This window comes from Oryx dammah, unplaced genomic scaffold (genome assembly GCF_014754425.2).
Source record: "Oryx dammah isolate SB20612 unplaced genomic scaffold, SCBI_Odam_1.1 HiC_scaffold_27, whole genome shotgun sequence".
Classification (NCBI taxonomy): domain Eukaryota; kingdom Metazoa; phylum Chordata; class Mammalia; order Artiodactyla; family Bovidae; genus Oryx; species Oryx dammah.
In genome coordinates, this window is record NW_024070211.1 from 13,732,658 (window position 1) to 13,753,052 (window position 20,395).

Here is a 20,395-nt window from a genome sequence, read left to right on the forward strand (position 1 = left end):
GCCTGAGTTGAATCCAGGTTCTACCACTTGGGCAAGGCACTGTATCTCAATAAACCTTTCTGAAGTTATAATTTTCTTTCCTGAAAATATAGAGATGATTATACCCACTTAATAGGTTTGTTGTGATGGTCATGAGGTATGTACGCTAAGTGCCCAGCCCAATATCTAGAAAATTAGGTACTCAGTAACTGTTAACTGCTGTTATTTCCCCTTTCTCAGTTTTTGTTTTTATCTCACACTAGTTTACTGCTATCCTTTTTCAGAACTATAGAGAATGTGGATGGACTAACTGCTGTAGCACAGGATATGTGCTTTTCCGAGAGAGTGGTTTTGAGGAGTGGCTTCTTTCCCCTGTCCATCTGGCCTGTCTGCCATGAGTTCACACCCCTAGTTCACTATCCTTTACCTTATGCTCCTCTTTCCCATTGAATGCAGTTGAAAAACCAGAAGCTAGTTTTACCTTTGACTTTCCATCTTCGCCTTTACCCCAACTCCCAACTTTCCTCTTGAACTACAACATATGAAGAAATTTTTGTTCTCCAGCTCAAGATTATAGACACACATGAAAATGGTGACAACCTGCTGGAGGACTAGATTTTCTTTGTTCAGGGTGCAAAAGAGCCTCTATGTCAAGACTGAGGTCTAGAAGACCATTTTCCTGAGTGCTGCTTGCTAGCTAGAGGCCACATTCTATTATGCCAGGGTTCTCTAATGATTTGTTCCTCTCTTTCCTCCTTTTGAGCATTCATCATTGACAGAGAGCAAAGTACAAATAATGCCAAACTCTGGATTAGAAAGTTTAATGTTCTTGTCTTTGCTGTGTGTGCTGTGCTTAGTCGCTCAGTCATGTCCAACTCTTTGCAACCCCACAGACTACAGCTTGCTAGACTCTTCTGTCCGTGGGGATTCTCCAGGCAAGAATACTGGAGTGAGTTGCAATGCCCTCCTCCAGGGGATCTTTCCAACCCAGGGATCCAATGCAGGTCTGCAGCATTGCAGGCAGATTCTTTACTGTCTGAGCCACCAGGGAAGCCCAAGCATACTGGAGTGAGTAGCCTATCCCTTCTCTAGGGGATCTTCCTGACCCAGGAATCAAACCAGAGTCTCCTGCACTGCAGGCAGATTCTTTACCAGCTGAGCTACCAGGGAAGCCCTGTTCTTGTCTTTGGTGTAGCTCAATTCACTTCTTTCAGTTGTTTTCACCTCTGTAAAGTGGCAATAATTCCTGAATTTTGACCTTACCAGATTAATATTACTAGATATGAGATGTGGAAAGCTAGATAAACTAAAGTGCTATTTGGTTGTAAAGTAGTATTATTACTACCCTTTCTCATTTATTTATCCAGGGTGGGCCAGGCTTGGGGGAATTGGTGCCAGCCTCTGCACTTGCTTATTTACTTTTCCAGGACTCTGTCCTATCTGAGGGGCAGAAACTGACAAGGCTGCCAAGCCCATATAGCTTGTGATTGGCATCCATGATCTTGCCATCCAGGAGATTGCAACACCATAAGCCAAATCATGGATCTGCCAACTCTCAGCTTCTCCCAGCGATGGTTCCTACAGCCTGGTAACATGGGCCTGGCAAGCTTCCCCTCTTTCTGCTTCACTGGAGACTCCAAGAAAGAATTTTGGTTTAATTTTCTCTCAGAACTTTGACTTATCTGCTGTAGATCCTTGGCCAGACTGTCAGAACATCCTGGGAATTCTCTAACAGTATGATACTTCTGGCTATCACTGAGTACTTACTGTGTATCAGGTGCTATAGTTAATGGCAGTTCTTACCATGTTAATCCTCATAGCATCTTTTGAAGTGGGTATTTATTATTTGTAGTTTACTGAAAAGAAAACTTAAGTTCAAAAAAGTTAAGTCTTCTGTTCTAAGTCACATAGTAAGTGGCAGAGTTGAAATCTGAGCCTAATTCCATCTTGTTCCAAAATTGTTGTTCTGACCACCATTTACCATGAGGCCTCCCATTACTGTACAGGAAGAGGGGCCATGAGCTACAGAGAAAAATTGAGATTTCCAGTCAAATGATCTATATGCAGATCCCAACCCTGCCTATGTGATCAGGGGCAAGTGGTTTTCAGCTTTTCCAGCCACAGATGCTGTCTCTTTAAATCTTCATCATGGCCGTGTGACATAGGTGCTGGTCTTATCTCTGTTTTACATTTGAGGAGACTAGGCCACCCTGAGGTAAAATGACTTGCCCAAGGTTACATGAGAGTAGTGTAAGTGTTAAAGCTAGAATTCAAGTCTGGGTGTAACACCTGGTTCTGTGTTTGGTCCACTGTTTTCTCACAGCCAGCTCCCAAGACCTGGTCTATCAGGCAGACTTAACAGCTCTCAGAATGCTGACTGGAAGCCTATGGGAGGGGCAGCAGCCTTGTCCTCGTCTACTCTTTTTTCCTCCCATAATCTCTTAGGAACCTTACCAAGGCAATATAAGCATTTGCAATCCAAGGAAAAGGTTTATGCAATGCTTAAAAACTGCTCTGAGTATCCTACAGAAGCCCACGGGTCTGTGTCTCATTCTTTGTGTGCATTTGTGCTGTTAATTTGGCAGCATGGTGGGGTGGGTGGAGTGTTGAGAAAATTCTATATCAGTTTACTCTTATAAGGTTGGTTGTGAAAGTTAGAGATGATAAATATTCAAGGGCAGCAGGTAGGGCCTTATTAATTGATGGCTGTTATTTCCCCCGGCAGCTGGGTCTGATAGAAACCAGCCTGGGAGTCAGGAGTCCTCAATCTATTATTCTCGTATTCTCGGACGTGTGCGGTACTGTCTCTTGAGAGACCAGGTGATCTCTAAGGACTTGACTTTCAGCATTAATATCTTGTGCTTTTTAAAAATGAAAGTAGTAAATGCTTATTTAAAAAAAAGGAAAAAGGACAGTGAAGGGCCCCAGCTTCCCTGTATTCAGTTCATTCCCGAGCTAACACTTGTTGCCTGTTTGTGTCCTTTTCACTGTTTTCTGTGATTTTAAGTATATTCAAGTATGTTAAATATGTGTATAATAATTTACTGTGCAAAATATTATAGTTTATATGTGTAAATGTATATTACATATGGTATGTATATATGTTATATACCTTGGAACTTAGAGTACATACTGCATTATGACTTGATCCTTTTCCCTTTGTTTTGAGCACTTTTTCTTGTTAATACTTAAAGATGTAGTTTATTTTATTATGAATGTTTTCTAATTTATTGTTATCCCCTAATGATTACATGCCATGTTTTTTTAAAGCAAATACACATATATAATGTTGAGTTCTTAATTTTTTTTTTCAGGAAAAGAAGAAAAAGAAACATAGAGACAGGAAGTCATCTGACTCTGACAGCTCAGACTCTGAGAGTGATACAGGCAAGAGGGCAAGGCACACATCAAAGGACAGCAAGGCAGCAAAGAAGAAGAAAAAGAAGAAGAAGCACAAGAAGAAGCACAAGGAGTGAGAATGGAGCGTAGAGAGGGTGGCTGAGAGAAGGAATCCGGAGCCTGTGCTTTGAAGCCTTGGCTCTCAGAAAGACTCAGTAGTGAGAATATGGCCTCCCACCCTCTTCTCTCCCACGGGAGATGGCGTCCCCTTGTGCCACAGGCAAGTCTGGGAGTTAGGTATCAAAAGCATCTGCCTGAATGAGTTGTTCCCTTATCACTCTTGGTCCCTTTGCAAGTTTACCCCTGCAGCTCACCCAATTCATTCACCCAGCTTCATTCAGCAGGAGGTCGTATTACCCTCTCCAGCTGCCACTGCCAGAGCCAGATTCCTGTACAGGAGTCCAGGCTAGAGCCACAGGAACTGCTGTGGGGGTGAGTCTGGCTATAGTTGAACAGAGTGATTGGCCCCTACCTATTGGCCTGCCTACCCTGGCCTGATTGGTGGATAGTCTCTGTGACATCCAGCACACGGGCGGAGGGAGATTGGCAGTATGAGGGAGAACATGGTAAGGAGTGGTGCTCACTTTTTCCATCCCCCCAACATGATTCTGCTATGTTAGAAGTGACAGCCAGTGGTCACAGCCAGAAAAACATTGTTTGCAGTGACTTAGCTTGTTTGTGACATTCCATCAGACCACTGAACCAGACAGTTCAAGCCGAAATCATTGCTTTACTTTGTATTTACTACAGTGTGAGTCAGTTGGTTCCATTTCAGGTTTCTGCTTAAAATCCTGGTACTAAATGGAAGTGTGTCTAGTTTTAAACTTACTGAGAGTCCTTATTAGTATAATCCCTCTTCCTGTAAACTTACAGACTTAAAAGTCACTGAGGCTGCATTAGGTGACAGGAAAACATTTAATATGTCACTTTAGACCTTGGAGAGCGGCCCAGCTAAGGTACAGAGCCAGAGGCACTAGCAGGTCACAGCCTTCTTAGGAGATCACTTATAAGCCCTCACTTCTGTAATGATCAGATGACCTCTCCCCTAGGGCTGACTGGAGAACCAGTAAGAATTTGTAACCATGAAAATGGCCTGGCACATGTGCAGAAGCTCAGCAGTCATCTTGGCCAGTGGGTATTTTCTCCCACCACCACTGGCACAAGCTTGGATCGTGTGTTCTGAAGAGAGTCCACAGCATTCCACAGAGAAGAGCAACTGTCCAGACCCACTGGCATTCAGTGCAGGATGGGCCAGGGGTGATGGTTCAGAAGTCCTGTCCCTGAGTGATTATTCCAGGTTGGACTAGCTCATTTGGACTTAGGGAGGGGCCACTGTGAAGGCAGGATGTAGGTACAGCTGTTTTATTTTTTGTACGTGTAAGGTGATCAGCTGTCACTGTCCCTGAGACTGTCCATTTCAGTCTCTCATCCAGTGCTGCTTCCTGAGTAGCAGTCTTTTCAGCCTACTGTCTGACACACACAGAAACTGAGAATCCCAGAATCATGTCACCAAAGGCAGAAAGGCAACTGGGTGGCCTTGGCTCTGCTTTATTGACCTCAGAGCACCCTTTGGATGCAGTTAAAAAAACAAACAGACACAATGAGAATGGAACTGGATCCAGGCTGGTTCCACCTGACCCCAGGAGAATTTCCCCAGTCAAGGTAGATTTATACAAAATGCCAGAGGAGAAAAATGAGGCAATCTGGTGCCGAGTCCAGGAGTAGCCAACTGGCAGAAGAGCAGTCAGTGGAAGGAGAGGGCAGGTCATGCCTCTTTCTCGTAAGTACGAGTGCAAACTGCACTGCCATGGGTGAGTGTCTGGAAAAAAGACAGTCAGATTAGGGCAAGGGCATGGGCATGGAAGGTACTGGGAACACTCCATTCTGATGGGGAGAGCCCTCTACTACTTCATGATAATAATTTTCATTTACTGCCTACCTACTATGTGCCAGGTTCCTGACAGACTTTTTTTTCCTAATGCATATACCAAGTCTTTCTTTTCTTTTTTTTTTTTTGGCTGTGCCACGTGACTTGCAGGATCTTAGTTCAATACCAGGGATTGAACCTGGAACACGGCAGTGAAAGTGCTGAGTCCTAAGCACTGGACTGCCAGGGAATCCACCCAAGTCTTTAAGTTAGGTATTGTAATTCCTCTTGCAGAGATTTGGGAAAATGAGCTTTCAGGGAGGAAGCAACTTGGTCAAGTTCCCAGAGTATTTCTCTTTCCCTTGTACCATTCCTTTCCATCCTTAGTGCCTAAGAAGGTGCCTGGCACATAGTAGATAAAAAGGTGAATAAAAATGTCCAGAGACTCTTGGGAAAGGACTATCTTAGGCCACCATTCTCCATTCTTTCCCTAACCCAGGGCCAGAGGCCAAAGCCCCCATCATCCTTCCAGGCATCATCCAGCCAGGCCCGTGGTTTCACCATAGCCTGATTGCTCAGCGAGTATTTGGTCCTGTATATCACATTCCCACCAGAGCCAGGTACCTCATTGTAAACTGTAGGGACCCCTGCCCTGTGGGAGGGCAAGAATGCAGTGAGCAGGCTACACTGACCCAAGAAGGTCTGCAATGAAGATGCTGAGGTGAAAACCTGAGACCCTACAGAATAAGGAGGCAGAGACCTCAAGTGACTGCTGTCTCTACCCTTGGGGGTGTTCAGTCAAGGCTACATTCTTTGAGTGAGGTCCTTAGACAGAAAGCAACGCCTGGTTGTTGCTTTCAACCCAGGCGTTAGTCAGATACTTGCAATAGGCCAGCCATGGAAAGCAGTCAGAGGAGGTGAGTGAGCCTGGAATGAAGTAGAAAGGACTGTGCTGTCAGAGCCCAACCCATCACCAGCCTGTCCCTGCCCAAAGGGTTAGGAGATGGGAGCCTTTCCTACAGGGCTGGAATCACATTTGGCTGTGCTTTCTACCTCTCCCTGGGCAAGGCAGTGGGCCCATGCAGAGGATGAAATGAAGGCTGTAGAGTGTGCCTACTGTAGTCCTCCCACACCAGGGAGACTCTGTGCTCTGCAACCACTCTCTCCTTCAGACTTCCCAGCAGTCCTACAAGGTTGTCGTTATTAGCACCCACTTTACAGTTGGACTTGGAGAAGGTGACTTGTCCAAAATCATGCACCCTATAAGCTGAGATTTATGCAGAGGCGTGTACAAAGCCCAAAGCCACAGTATTGAGTCCTAATACCACCCAGGCCTGCCTCCACCCTCTGTTGGTCACAAGGCATGACCTTGGCTTTGCACAATAGGCTTGGTTGAAGGGACAATAGAAACCAATTGGGTAAGGCTTCAAAGTTAATCCATCTTACCAGAATGAGTTTCCCGTCAACTATTTCCCGCACAAGTGATGTCTCTTGTCCATTCCACTTTTGCACGTGGACAAGTTTGCCCCCATCCAGTGTCACGATGGACTGTGGGAAGAGGGTAGAGGCCTGAGCTGAGATCTGAGCTAGGGTTGAGGGGCAAGAGGAGGTCTGGTCACTGGGGCCACAAAGGACTCAGCCTCTAACGCAAACTATCGATGGTGTGAGAACCAGAACTCAGCCAGCCCACCTCCAACCTAATCCCATGAGACATCTAGTTCACCACTCCTGCTTGGCTGGAAGGGGGGCCTTCAACTGTTGGGCAAGAAGGGAGAAGCAGGCAGTACAGTGGAGTCAGACAGCCTGGCTCTGAGAAGTGCCACCAGCCTTCAAGATGGGCACTTATCCCATATCCTGGGTGATGCCCACAGCCCCAGTCCCTCTAAGATACAGGAGACGGGTACCAGCCTAATCCCTGGGAAAGACCGGTGAGGAGGAATAATCCTGAGACTCCCTGGTGGTGATCACACATAGTGTCTAAAAGAACCTTGGGGATTGCGAGGTATTGGGAAATTAGACTGTGCCGTCTGTATTCCTGTGCCCCTGGTCCATATCATGTGGCCTCTCCCCTCCAGCTGATAAGTGAGCATCAACTGCCAGGTCCTGGGACTGGGTGCCCTTGGGGTGTTTCACAGCCCTGGTCAAATGTCCACTTCGTCTTCTGGGTGCTGCCAGCCTACATCAGCTGGCTCTCAGCTGGCAACTCTTCCCAGGTCTCTAGAAATTTGGGGGCTTTAAGCCAGGCTGGGGGACCCTGACGGACTAGCAGATCTAAAGAGGCTGTGTGTATGTGTTTGGGGCTAGAGGGGTGGTAGGTGTGCACCCTTACCACCCACTTCCTCCTCATTCCCATTCCTCTAGTTTTTGGTCCATTCAGAGCAAGTTATTTTTAGCCAAGGCATCCCAGAGAGCTACTATTGTGTTTAATTGGGGTTCTTGCCCTTCAAGAAGATAGGCTAGCTCAAGGAGGTGAAGGTATATGGTGGGGTAAGCACTTCTTTCCAAGGTGGGCTGTGATTTTGGGGTACCATCTCCTCTATGCTGCCAGCTTCCTGTGTGATCCTGGGCTGGGCTCCAGCTTCCTCCACAGGGAGGATACTAGACCCTCTCCTGTCCTCGGGGGCAACTGTGAGGAAGAGATAGGGTCTAGTGGAAAGGTGCTGCTAGAGGAACACCTTGTTGAGGGCAAAACCCCTTTGTTCTCTCGCCTATGCCTGGCTCAGGGGCTGGGAGGCCTGAGGCAAGCAGCCAAGACAGCCACCTGCAGACAAGCTGCCAAGAAGTCCTGAGACTGGATGTAGATGTCCTCTTCCTCCCTGGAAGGAGAGGGGTGGGGGCTTGGCGAGAAGATACTACAAACACACCAAAGACAATGCTTCATCCAGAAGATAACCTTTCTTCCCTGTAGGCTGGCAGCACTAGAAATGGTTTCTCAGGGTCACTGACTAAACCCGGGAGGTGGAGGCTGAAGAAGTATCTGAGTAGGTCTCCACCTCTTGTCCTCAGCTGTATCCTTGGCTCCTGGAGGCCAGGATCACCTGTTCAGTTGAGGACCCTGACTTCTGGGCATTGTTCCTAAAGTACTTGAGGTCACAGCCATGTCCACATAACTTCCCCGCCATCTATGGAAGGGGAAGGAACGCCAGAGCAGTTGCATGCCATGTGCAAGGTCACCCAGCTGGAGCTGGTGTAGATGCTGAGGTCAGAATATCCTGGCTCTGTGCAGGCAACAGGTAGATGCTTCCCAAGAAGACAGGGAAGAGAACAAGAGGACAGGAGTCATGCCTTTAGCACTTGGGACATCCCAGCACTCCACAGGCAGGCTTCAGTCCCCCACAACAGCCCACCCCTCAAGGTGCAACAATAGGGTGCTGCCCTATTCCCCTTCAGGGCCTTCCATCCCCCACGGCCCCTTCCTCAACTCACCTTGACCTTCCTGTCATCTGCCGTGGTCTCATCAAACTCGACTCCCAACTTGAAGCTGATCTCTGTGTTCTTGAAGGTGCTTTGTGTTTTTATGATGACTGTGTCCCCATTCACTTCGATGATTGTGGTAGGCTTGGTCATATTGGCTACCTGCCTGGTAGCAAAACCGACACCTGAGGGCAGAGGGAAGGGTATGAGCATGAGCTGGAGCGAGAGGCGAAATACAAGGGGCTCAGTGGCCAACTCAGACCAGAATGTGGGGAAAGGAGAAGAGGCAGGTGAGAAGTTTCAAAGATGTTACATGGCTTTTTGTAATTCAGTTTTTCCCATTAGCTCTGTGCAGTAGAGACATTACTGATTCCGTGAGATGTGAGAAAATGGACAAGTGTGCCTCACAGCAAGTTAGTGGCAGAGCTGAGAGTAGAATAAGCTACTATTAAGTGCCTCCTGCATGGTAAAAACTACACATGTAAGTCTTTCAGTTCTGCAGGATTGATGCTAGTATCTCTACAGATGCAAAAACTGAGAGTGAGCTGAAGCCCAGGGTCACAAATCTGGAATTCAAATCCAGAATGTTTGACTGCAGAGCTCACTTTACTGCTCAGCTAAAAAGGCTGGAGCCCAATGCTCTCGTCCTGGCCACCTGAGCAGCTTTCCAGGCACAGGCTGAGGGAGAAAGAAAAGAAATGGGGACTTTGCCTTCTGGAACCTATGGACAAGGATTTTCCACTTCTGAAAGTTTTTGCTCTGAGATGCACTGGTGCTCATCCCCCATAAATGATAACAAAGACATTTTCAAAACCTCTTATCCATAATCTGGGAGGTAGGCAGGAGGGAGTGTTGGTCTCTTCAGTTTTAGGCGAGGCCTGAAGTGGTAGGCAGTCAGACCTCCAGTCCAGGTCTCCTGTGGGGACTCCCCTCTGGGCCTCAGCAAGGCTTCCCCAATGCTGCAAGAAAGCGTGCAACAAAGAGCCCTGCAGGTCATGGTTTCCCTGATAGCTTTTGCCTCCAACTTCCCCTTCCACCAGTCTCTGCTGAGCTGTTCTCCAAAGGCAGAGGCTTTGGTGAGGTGGTGGGTGGAAAGTCCCTGGATATGCCTGGCTTCATGGGTGGTTTTACTTAATATTTATAAGGGCCCTGAACAGTTGGCTTTATTATCCCCAATTTACAAACGAGGCTTTGAGAGTGAAGTGACTTGTCCAAAGTGAAAGGATGAGTGGTTTATCTAAATTTGAATTTAGGCTCCAAAACTGCACTATTCCTCTTGGGCCACCTTGTCTCCCAGCATGCACTTCATCGAGGTCCTGAGCCCACCAAGTGTGCCCCTTGGCAGCACTAACTGACACTGACTAGGCTGGGCCTCTTCGTCCTCCGAGAACTTTTGGTTTAACATGAGAGAGGCTCAGGCACCCTTTGCAGCTGTGCTGCTGCTGGCCCACCCTGCCTGGCCACTGAGGGATTTGGCCTTGCCCCCTGTTATCAGGGGCTTCCCAGGTGGCGCATGGTAAACAATTTGCCTGCTAATGCAGAAGATGCAAGAGATGCAGGTTCAATCCCCGGGTCAGGAAGATCCCCTGAAAAAGGAAATGGCAATCCACTCCAGTATTCTTGCCTGGAAAATCCCAAGGACAGAGGAGTCTGGTGGGCTACAGTCCATGGGGCCACAGAGTCGGACACGACTGATCACGCACCTGTTATCAGAGTGAGTCAGGCTAATCCCACTCCCCAGCACAGAGCAGGACCTTGTCACTGTGCAAGGAGCTCTGTTTACTTAGGACCTACCCAGAGGTGTGGAGTGTTTGAGGAAGGAAGGCACTGTGGAGTCAGTGAGGGACTGAGCTAAGAGCAAGTTACAGAATTAGGAGACCTGGGAAGAGATAGATTCCACTTAGAAATGAAGCTGAAGCTATTTACTGAGAGCTGAGGAGGGTCTTTTCTCCCCTTTGGCCTCTCATTTTTTTCCATCTGTACAACAAATAGACTGGGTGGATTCTCAGACCTAACCCAAGTTGGGCAAAATAAGGGAGCAAGGGTGCTAAGGATGGTGCAACTCACTTCAGGGACCTAGGTCTTCAGTTCTGTCTGCTAGGAGAGACTGGAGATTGGGGGTGTGGAGCTAGCTCTGGGCATCCCATCTTCCCTAACAACTGCCCTGGGCCTCCTACTTCTCTAAGAATTATTGCCTTCCTGGAGTCATTGGGCATAGTGCTTAGCATAGAGGGGCAGTTGAGCACTTTGGCCTCAAAAATCAACACTTGTGCTTATTTCAGGGGTCAGGAACAGGTGGGAAGTGCCTGGGGTCGAGCCCCAACTCCCTCCCTCCTTGGTTAACTGCTGTAATCCAGCTGTCCGCTGGGAGGAAGGCATGGAACCTACCTCAACCATGAACATTCCAGTTTTCCCCATCCCAGCTTGGGGATCTGGGATAATCTCATAGTTGGAGATTCCAGAGAAGGGATATGACCTTCTCTAGCCCGTATCAGAAGGGGAAGGGCTAAGGTCAATGATGAATTAAGCAGTTCTTATTATTCCCACCCCCAGGGCCTATAGTGGGAACTGCTCTGAGTTGTTGGGATTTAGAAATCTAGGTTCACATCAGCTCTGCTGTGGAGTTGATTTGACAAGTTTCTACTCTTTCTGGATCTTGGCTTCTCCATCTGTTGAAGCAAGGCATGGGGATCTCTGGAGTCCTTCTCTGCAAGATTCTTTGAATCTTCATTCTCCTCCATCCTGGCACCACACCCTCCTAGGCTAAAGACCCTCCCTGCTGTTACTAGCTCTTGGCTTTGCTTCGGGCCTCTTTGCTTTACCCCCTAACCAGATACTTCCCCAGTGAGCAGTTATCCTTGGGCTGCAGCTGATGATGGGGCCTCTTGCCCTACCCTACCATTAGGCTGGTTGGTGAGAAAGGGTAACCTCTAGCAACAATCCTTTACCCTAACTAACCCAACAAAGAGGAACCGAGGTTCTTGCTAACTCTGCAGGCTCTTCTTACCTCCTCCTCAAAGCCTGTTCACAGCTGTTCCCCCTTCCATCTTTCTCCTGGGGACTACCTACTTTAGACCTTAGGACACTTCCCATCCATTCTATTCCCTTTCACGGTTCAGTTTCCAGTTCCTAAACTGCCCATGCTTCTTTTCTTTTCCTCCCTCCTCACCTTCAATCAGTGCTCCTCTTTTACCCACACTCTTACCTCCAGATCATAAGCCCTACTTCCTCGAAAGTGCCTCCCTGGCCCCCCCGCCCCCCGCCCCGACATCGACCGACACAGCTGCCCCTTGGCGCCTTCTTGCCTGCGAATTTCTCTGACCAAGTTCAGATCGTTAAAGTCCCCTCCCAGCATTCCCTGGCGGTCCAGTGGTTGGGGCTCCGCGCTTCCACTGCAGCGGGGTAACCGTTCATCCTGGATTGGGGAACCAAGATCCCACATGTGCCGCGGGGAGGCAAAAAAAAAAAAAAAAGCCCCCTCCCAACAGGCCTCGCATGCCCTAGCCCAGGCTGCCACCTTCTCCGCGTCTCCTGGCGCCCCATCCTTGACCAGGAGGGATGCAGCAGGCATACAGGATCTAGCCAGGGCTAGAGAACTGCTCCGATCGGGCACGCGGCCAGCCCCTCCCCAGCACAGCATCCATCCCAAGTCCAGCATCCCGAGCCGTCCTCACCGAGTGACTTCATGTAGTCATCGAAATTCTTGCTGTCCACTAACTTCCAGGTACCCACGAAGGCGTCCACCATGGTGAAGCTGGGCTAGGTTGGGAAAGAGACGACAGAGAACGCGTACAAGGACTCCGGGACCAGCAGCTCCCAGCCCGCGCTGCCGCTTTAAAAGGCCCCTGTGTCACGTGACGGGGCGTGGCCCACACCCCCGGGCCCGAAATAGGAAGCCCCAAGCAGGCCTTCTCTCCCCCGGGGCTGGTCGCCCATCCCCCAATGCTTCCAGGGGCTAAGTGGCAGCCGGTGGCACCCAGTTTGCCTACGTCAGCGCGGGTCCCGGGCTCCGAGTCCCTGCCCCGGGCTGGTAAGCCCTGCTCCCTTCCCTGGCCTCAAGGCGCTCTTCGGAATCTGAGAAGGAAGCAGTTGGGGGCACGGTGCCCGCGAGCTGGGGCGCAGGCCACCGACATGCGTCCCCTGGTCCCTCTCCGAGCTTGGGGTCAGAACAAAGATGAGAGACCAGAGGAGAAAGGAAACTCGCCCTTGGGCATGATGTCCACGCCGGGAAAGCGCTGGCCGACTCTTGGCGGCGCAGGCATCATCTCGATCTTCATTTTACAGGTGAGGGAAGCCAAAATTCAGCGTGGGGCTGACTAGTTCGCAGGAAATGAGACGGTGAATGGGGAGTCCAGATGGCGAGCCTGGTCTAGCTGGTCCCAGACCCCGTGCTCTCCCACCGCTCCCCACTCTGCCCGATGGCGGGGAGAGGCACCGGGGGCAGCGTGTGCCCTCTGCTCGCCACCGGCAAAAGCGTGACCCTGTCCGTCGCGCCGCGTTTGCCCCACACGTGCTCGCCCCTCCCTGCGGAATGTCTACCGCGCGCCTTTCCGCCCAGCTGTCCAGCTCCCCCTCCACCCTGCCCGTGCGCCAGGCTTTTCTGACCTCTGCGCACAGCTCCGAGCCTTTGCTCCTGTCGGCCGTTGCCTCTTCACTCTCCTTCCGAAATTCCGTCCTTTCAGCCGGCTCTTCAAGGCTCAAGGACAGCTCCGTTCTGCCTGACTGCCGCTGGCCCCCAGCTGCCGTCCTTTCTTTGACCTTCCACCGGCAGGCAGCCTTCCACAGGCAGCCTGCACTTTCAGAGACTGGCGTTAATCTACCTTGTTTGACACTACAGTTTCCAAAGCACTTTTAATAATAAGATCCACCTTGTGTTGTTTTTTTGCATGCTGGGGGCTTTAAGTGCATTGTCTGATTGAACTTTTAAAACCAAGTTCCTGAAGTAGGTGTTATTATTATCCCTTTTACAGAGGAGCAGACTTGAGGTTTAGAGGAACCATTCCTTTTTTTAATCCAACTGTGCCAGGCCCTGGGCTAGGCTCAGGAGAGACAACTGGGAAGATGACACACACTTACGAAGGAAAACGCAAAACGGAAGGGAATGGTGCCCAACTGCACTTGAGCCAGCGGAGACCCACAGGGTGGGGCCTAGGAGCCCTGGGATCCCTCCAGCTCTGCCACACACATACAGTGTGGCGGGCCACCTCCCTGGACCTCTGCTTCTCTATGTGGAAGTGGAGAACATCTGCCTCCCTTCCCCTAACGTTCTGGGAAGCAGGCCAGGGAGGAAGAGCCCTTTCTCCCCCAAGTTCTTGGTTCTGTTGGACAGGTCCACTTGCCAGAACTGAGCGGGCCTATATTTCTGCCAAAGCTGCAGGGACAGGCCTCAGGGCTGGGCACAGAGCCCCAGTGACCTCACTGCCGGAGCAGGTGCAGGAGGAGGAGGGGATTGAGCTGGTTTCCAACTCAAGGTCATAACCTTTAGACACAGGGCCGCCTCCTCCCTCAGACACAGAGTGGCTGGAGAGCCAGGGACCAGAGTGCTCTCCCTACATGGTCCTTATGAAGCAGTGCTGGAGAGCTGGGGTGGGTGAGCAGCTCCTGGCAGATAGATCTGGGTTCCAGTTCTGATTCCAGTGGGTGCTACCTGTGTGGATGTGGGCAATTCACTTAAGCCACACTGAATCTCAGCTTCCTCTCAAAAATGGGGGAAATGACAGTATTTACTACATAGAGGTGTTGGAGGCTCTTAAATGCTAAGCAGGATAGACTGAATCAGTGTTCAATGCTGCTGCTGTTACCACCATTATAGGATAATTATTATTATCTCCATGGTTAGTGCTGGATTCCTGAGACCTGCTCTCAGCTCTGCTCCTGACCTACCGAGCCACACAAGGCAGATTGCTTTGCTTCTCTGATCCTCAGTTTTCTTATTTATGAGACAGGATTAGAAACTGCTATAGCTGTGAGGAGGGGGCAGCTCTAGAGATCTTCAGAAGTCTTTTGCATCCTCTCGTGAGCCCTGTCTAAGCTGAGCAGCACGGTGCTTTGAGAAACTAGACAAACCCCAGACCCGTTATTCTCACAGCTCTACCCCCATCTTCACCCGCCCTGCTCAGACCTGGCTCACTGGCATTGACTCCCAAGCCACACCCTGTCTCCTTACTCTTATCTTCCCTTTTAGATATGTGCAGCCTTGTCCTCATCTCTCTGATTACCTGCATCCTCCCCGCCCTCTTGTGCTCACTACACTGGGGGAAAGCAAGACAAGGGGCGGGAATGTGTGAGCCCTGTCCCTTTCCTGTCCCCTCGTTTTGTCTCCCTTGGTAAATCCGGATGTGGATTTAACATCTGGCAGGCAGCAGGGACCAGTCCCTGCCAAGAGCAGCACCACCCCAGCCCTCGCCCTATAGTGATGTCACTGTTCCGTTTCCACAGCAACCACAGGCTGGAAAGATGGAGAAGAGGAGAGATGAGTAACCAGGAGAGAGCCAATGAGATGGGCCGGCAGCACCGGATGATCTGTGGGGCCATGGGAAGGCGGGCGGCGGAGGCCTACTCAGCATCTTCAGCTGTTCCCTGGCCCTCTCTGCCATCTGGACGCCTCTGCTAGGGGAGGTGCTGCTGGCACAGGAGAGATGCGAGAGGTAGAGGCCGAAGAAGCTGAGCTCGGAGGCTCCAGTGACCCAGGGATATGGAGACCCTCCCTTTACCCCTTCAGGGCCTAAGTCTGTGGATGCTGACCACCCTCAGCCCACCCCCAATAACTGGGAATTTTCCTCTTTGGCTAGTTATGGTGGTGAGGTTCTCTGCCTCTGCCTGCCATGAAATCAAGTCTTGAACAACCTTTCCCTCCACACCCTCATACCTCTGCCTTGGTTCATGGTCTGTTCAGAAGCAGTATCTTTGGGAAGAGGCCTGGCTTCTAAATCCCAAGCCTGCCACTTACTAGCTAGAGACCCAGAACTAGTGCCTTCCCCCTTTTGAGTCTCCTTTCCTCCCAAATGGAGGGAGGCCATCTACTTTTCTGAATTGTCATGAGGATGGAAAGAAATAACAGATGGTAAGCCTCATACACACTAACAATGAATGGTGACCCCTCACCCCTTCTCCTTTCTGAGTCTCCTCCCCAGGGCAGTTGACCCAGCAGTGCTCAAGAATAAACCAAGGCTCTTTGAGACCCATAGGAGAGGATCCAAATATATCTATTTCTCTCCTCTGATGTCACTGAGTGCCTTCAGATGTTGCAGAGGAGTTTCCTCATCTCTCCCTTGCTATCTCTCTCAATACATTGAGCATTGCCTGTGCCCAGCACTGTGCTGGGCTCAGTGGGGACCCAGGGGGAACAGGAGAGCCACAGCTGTGCACTCCCTGAACTCACAGTGTGGTGGGGGGACACTGCCACGGTGGGAGGAATGGAGTGTTCTTTCTGCCACTAGGAAATCGCTTCCTCGTTCCCCTAGAGTTCTAGATACTGTGGGTCTGAGAGAACAAATGATGGCAGATGACAGAGGTTTACTCAACACTGCTTTGCTTTTGAGAAACTGCTGCCTGTGGCAGAGTGCTCCCTGGAAGGAGAACAATGGCTCTTCTTGTGGAAGGTTGGGTGGGGTGGGGTGGATGGGATGCAGCTCCTGGTGGAGGGCAATCACTCTTCCTTCTCAGAAACTGGCCGTCCTCCCTGTTGCTGGTGTAATCAGCCCAACTCTTTTAGCCTTCTCTCATTTGTTTCATGAGTCTAATTTATTACTCAAGTGCTGCTCTAGGGGAATGCCTGGCAGATAGTAGGCATGAATGAATGACTACTGAATACTGAGGGAGTGAGTGAGTGAACGCATGAGTGAGTGATTGACTCTGTTTCCCTCCCCAGCTTTAGGGTCTCAGGAGTGAGACTCGCTTGCATTCCTATCCTGCCCTTGTTATTTATCTACTAACTGTGGCCTCAGATCACCATCTCGCTGGGTCTCTTTCTCCATCTGCAAAAAGCAGTCCCCACCCAGCTGACCTCCCAAGGACTCTGGGAAGATAAGGTAGGATTGGGAATGCAATTACAAAGGTTAATTATTTCTCTTCTCAGCCTGCTTGGAGAGGCAGGCCCCACAGTGCCCATACACAGCAGCCACTCTGCCCTTTTTGTGCCTTGAAGGGGTGCCATGTTTCTCGCTTGCTATCTGCCTAGAATACTCTTCCATCCCAGGCCCTGCTCTTTTTTATTTTATTTCCCAAGTTTTATTTATTTGGCTGCACCCAGTCTTAGTTGCGGCATGCAAAACCTTCAGTCTTAATTGTGGCCTGTGGGATCTTTTTTTTTTTTTTTTTTAGTTGCGGCATGAGGGATCTAGTTCCCTGACCAGGGATTGAACCAAGGCCCCTGCACTGGGAGTGTGGGGTCTCAGCCACTGGGCCACCAAGGAAGTCCCAGGCTCTGCTCTTTTAGTTAATTCCTGTTCACTTTTCAGCTTTTACGCTTAACTCTCTTTGCCTCTAGGAAGCCCTAAACCTCCCTGTCATAGCACTTACCCTACTTTCATGGGATCCTTTTGCTTCAGAACCTGTCTTCCTATTGGGGCTTTCCAGGTGGCGCTAGTGGTAAAGAACCCACCTGCCAATGCCAGAGATATAAGAGACTCAGGTTCGATCCCTGGGTCAGGAAGATCCCCTGGAGGAGGACACGGCAACCCACTTCAGTATTCTTGCCTAGAGAATCCCATGGACAGAGAAGTCTGGCGGGATACAGTTCATACAGTCACAAAGAGTCGGACAGGACTGAAGCGACGTAGCACGCACAGACACTGTCTTCCTATTAAGCCAGAAACCCTGTGAAGGCTCTCCGCTGTGCCCACAGGGCCTGGTGCAGGGACGGGCAAGGCTTTATAGAGTAGACAAACGATCCTTTTCCAGCAAAGACAGCCACTTGTCCTCGTCAGTGCTCTCTCTGTTTGAAGAGCCCCCTCCCACCCCCATCTCGCCTGCTGCTCTCGGCTCTCTTCCTGCCAGAGTATCCCATCTCCTGGCCTCTTTATTTTCTCATTCCATTCCTGAGGGCCATTTCCGGTGTAGAGTAGGGCCCAAGTCCTCTCAGAGGAGAAGGGCCCTTTTGGACACATAGGTGGAGCCTGAGTCTCTCTGGGGACAGGGAGGCTCCCAGGAAATAAACCAGATCCCAGACTTGGGGCTGCTCCTGGCTTCTTCCCCAGATTACTCCTCTATCAGATGAAAAATGTGCCTCTGAAAAATTACAGATTATTAAGATTGGATTAGGTAAAGTATAATTAGAAAGGTGAAACTAGTGCTTATAAAAGAGCACCTCACACCACCCTGAGCTCTGGGCCATGTCCGAGTGCCATGTGACCTGGCACCAAACAGGTGGTTCAGTGGTCACTCCCTCGAGTGCATTTCATTCAGGAGTAGCTTGCCCAAGATTCTGGGAAGGTTCAGCAGCTCCAGGAGGCCCAGGGAACCTGGTTGGTGCAGACGTGTAACCGCTGTATTGCGTCCTTAGGTGAGGAGAGCTGGCAGGCCATGGCAGGAGGCCTGGCAGGGAGTTGCCGTTGGCCTCGGGAGTCTGGGGCCAGGCGTGTTCCAGGAAGCAGATACAGAGCCAAGGCTGTCAGCCTGGCTGGGCCTTTTTTTAGGGGCCTGGGATCCTGGGGTTGGCTGAGGGTCAGTGAAGGGCAGCACCCCAGTGAACAGAGACACTAGACAGGAAAAGGAGAGAGACTTATGTCGGAAGGGCTGGGTCGGCTCGGGGACAACCAGGACCAGAGCCCACAGTGAGAGTTTTCCCGTTCTGGGGCGGGTGGTGGCAAGACTAAGAATTAGAAGGTTGGGATCAGAGGCAGGGGGGATGTCAGATGAGCACGTTAGTCTTCCCTGCACTGGGGTCATCCAGTGCGGGGGTAAGACAAGCCCAGGGAGGTGTCAGGAGCCAAGGGCCGGCTCTCCATGTCACCTTCTCTGTTTGATGAACCAGTGTATGAACTGTCAGAGGCAGGGGGCTGGGTATGGAAAGACCGCTGGTGGGCGCTTGAGACATATCAGCTGTGTGAACTTGGCCAGTCCGTGTCGGTGCCTGTTTCCTTCTCTGTGTGAGGGGGCTCATAATAGCTACCTTTCAGGGTTGCTGGGAGGGGCAAACAAGACTGTGGGTGCTGAGAAGCTTTGTATGCTGTAAACTGTGGTGCAGAAGATGACCTCTAAAGTCAGTGCAGCCCTTACTAAGTGCCAAGCACTGGACTTAACAACTTTCTGTCTTTCAGCTCTTACAACTCTAATGACGATTCAGGGATGTGGGTGCATTGTTTCCATCACCCGTTTACACATGAGAATGAGGATTTGGACCCAGGCATACTTTCTTTGGAGTTTGTATGTTGTTGTTTAGTCGCTCAGTAGTGTCCGACTCTGCGACCCCATCAACTGCAGCACGCCAGGCTTCCCTGTCCTTCACCATCTCTCGGAGTTTGCTCAAACTCATGTCCATTGATTTGCTGATGCCATTCAACTCAACTGTCTCATCCTCTGTTGCTCCCTTCTCCTCCTGCCTTCAGTCTTTCTCAGCATCAGGGTCTTTTCCAGTGAATCAGCTCTTCGCATCAGGTGGCCAAAGTATTGCAGCTTCAGCATCAGACTTTGTGTGGCTTAACTGCTATTCCACATCGCCTTTCCCTGCGGCCATCTTTGCCCTGTCTTGCTCTGCAGCCTTGGGCCAGGCTTTTCCCTTCAGTGTCCCCAGCTCCATGGCAGGAGTTGGGCCAGGTGATCTCTTTAATCCTTCAACCTTTGGCAGCCCGTAGTTCAGGAAGGGAACTTCCAAGTGGGGAAGAGGGTGAGGTGGGGCAAGAGGGATGAGGGGACAAACTTTCCCAGCATCTCTGCCCCAACCCTGCCCCTCCTTAGTGGATGGACTGGTAGTTTCTCCTTTGCCCTACAAGTTGTGGGGCCAAGGGAGCAGGTGATGTTTAGCCCCAGCCTGAAATACTTGCTGGTTGCTGAAGGGGCGGTCACTGAAATCCGAGCGCCAGGACGCCTGACAGCAGGCAGGCAGGGCCCATCTGCCTTGGCTTACAGACCCTAGAGGACAGCAGGGCCACAGCCCACTAGAGCCACACCTCTCCACCCACCCATCCCGGGCCCCCACCTCCTTACTCAGGGTCAGTCTATCTGGGCACCAGGCCTGGCCTGGGGCTTGGGATAGGGCTATTTCTAGGCGTCCTCTTTGTCTCCTTGGCCTGGGCCTTCAGCCAACTCAGGGCACCCACATACACCACACACACACACTCACACCCTGTATCCTTCTCTCTCTCACTCATTGAACTTGACTGCCACTGGCATGATGCCTGGGCCTGTGCAGGTCACTGACAACCAACAGATATCCCAGACTTAACTCTCATTCTTGAGAGATGGGAGAAGTAGATGCATCTACAGATTATGACAATACAGAAAGACTGTCACTATTCCTGTGGGCTGTACACAGACCATGAGAGACCACAGGAGGGAGCCACTCATTCTGCCAGTAGGGCCAGGGAAGGCTTCCCATAGATGGTACCCGCTTTGGGCTGGCTCTTGATAAATACATCAGAGTCTTCCGGATAAGGGGAGAGGAATTGGGAAAGCAGGGGAAATGGGGAGAGTTAAACAAGGGTGAGGTTTTCCTGCTGATTGATCTGGGAAGGGAGGATAGCTTAGGGCTAGGCAGGAGAAGGCCTTGCCCATCATGGAGGAAGTGGCTTTTCTTCT

General features: G+C 50.5%; 2 protein-coding genes and 1 long non-coding RNA gene across 6 annotated transcripts in view; 2 read left to right on the forward strand and 1 right to left on the reverse strand.

Moving 5' to 3' along the window:
* The window catches only part of ZCCHC17 (zinc finger CCHC-type containing 17), a 51,436-nt gene extending 46,463 nt beyond the window's left edge, over positions 1-4,973 (forward strand). For 2 of the 3 annotated variants that reach the window (XM_040227973.1, XM_040227972.1), the window contains exon 8: positions 3,294-4,970. In XM_040227973.1, the coding sequence (XP_040083907.1) occupies positions 3,294-3,455 (162 nt within the window). In that variant the 3' untranslated portion in view covers positions 3,456-4,970. Of the gene's footprint in view, positions 1-3,293 lie in introns of all 3 variants that reach the window. The other variant, XM_040227971.1, reaches the window with a different exon arrangement.
* On the reverse strand, positions 4,880-13,431 carry FABP3 (fatty acid binding protein 3). Of its 2 annotated transcripts, none has more exons than XM_040227974.1 (5): positions 13,265-13,431; positions 12,334-12,418; positions 8,672-8,844; positions 6,692-6,793; positions 4,880-5,197 (listed from the first exon to the last, which is right to left on the reverse strand). In XM_040227974.1, exons 2-5 carry the CDS (start codon positions 12,404-12,406, stop codon positions 5,144-5,146), a joined length of 402 nt encoding a protein of 133 aa, XP_040083908.1. In that variant the 5' UTR covers positions 12,407-12,418; positions 13,265-13,431; the 3' UTR covers positions 4,880-5,143. The 2 variants fall into 2 exon arrangements, with proteins under 2 accessions (XP_040083908.1, XP_040083909.1); XM_040227975.1 differs by lacking the exon at positions 13,265-13,431 and adding an exon at positions 12,649-13,161.
* Positions 12,418-15,965, forward strand: LOC120854186. The gene is made up of 2 exons (XR_005718919.1): positions 12,418-12,943; positions 15,098-15,965. It is a non-coding gene; the product is annotated as an uncharacterized LOC120854186 (long non-coding RNA).
* Positions 15,966-20,395: the final 4,430 nt, after the last annotated feature.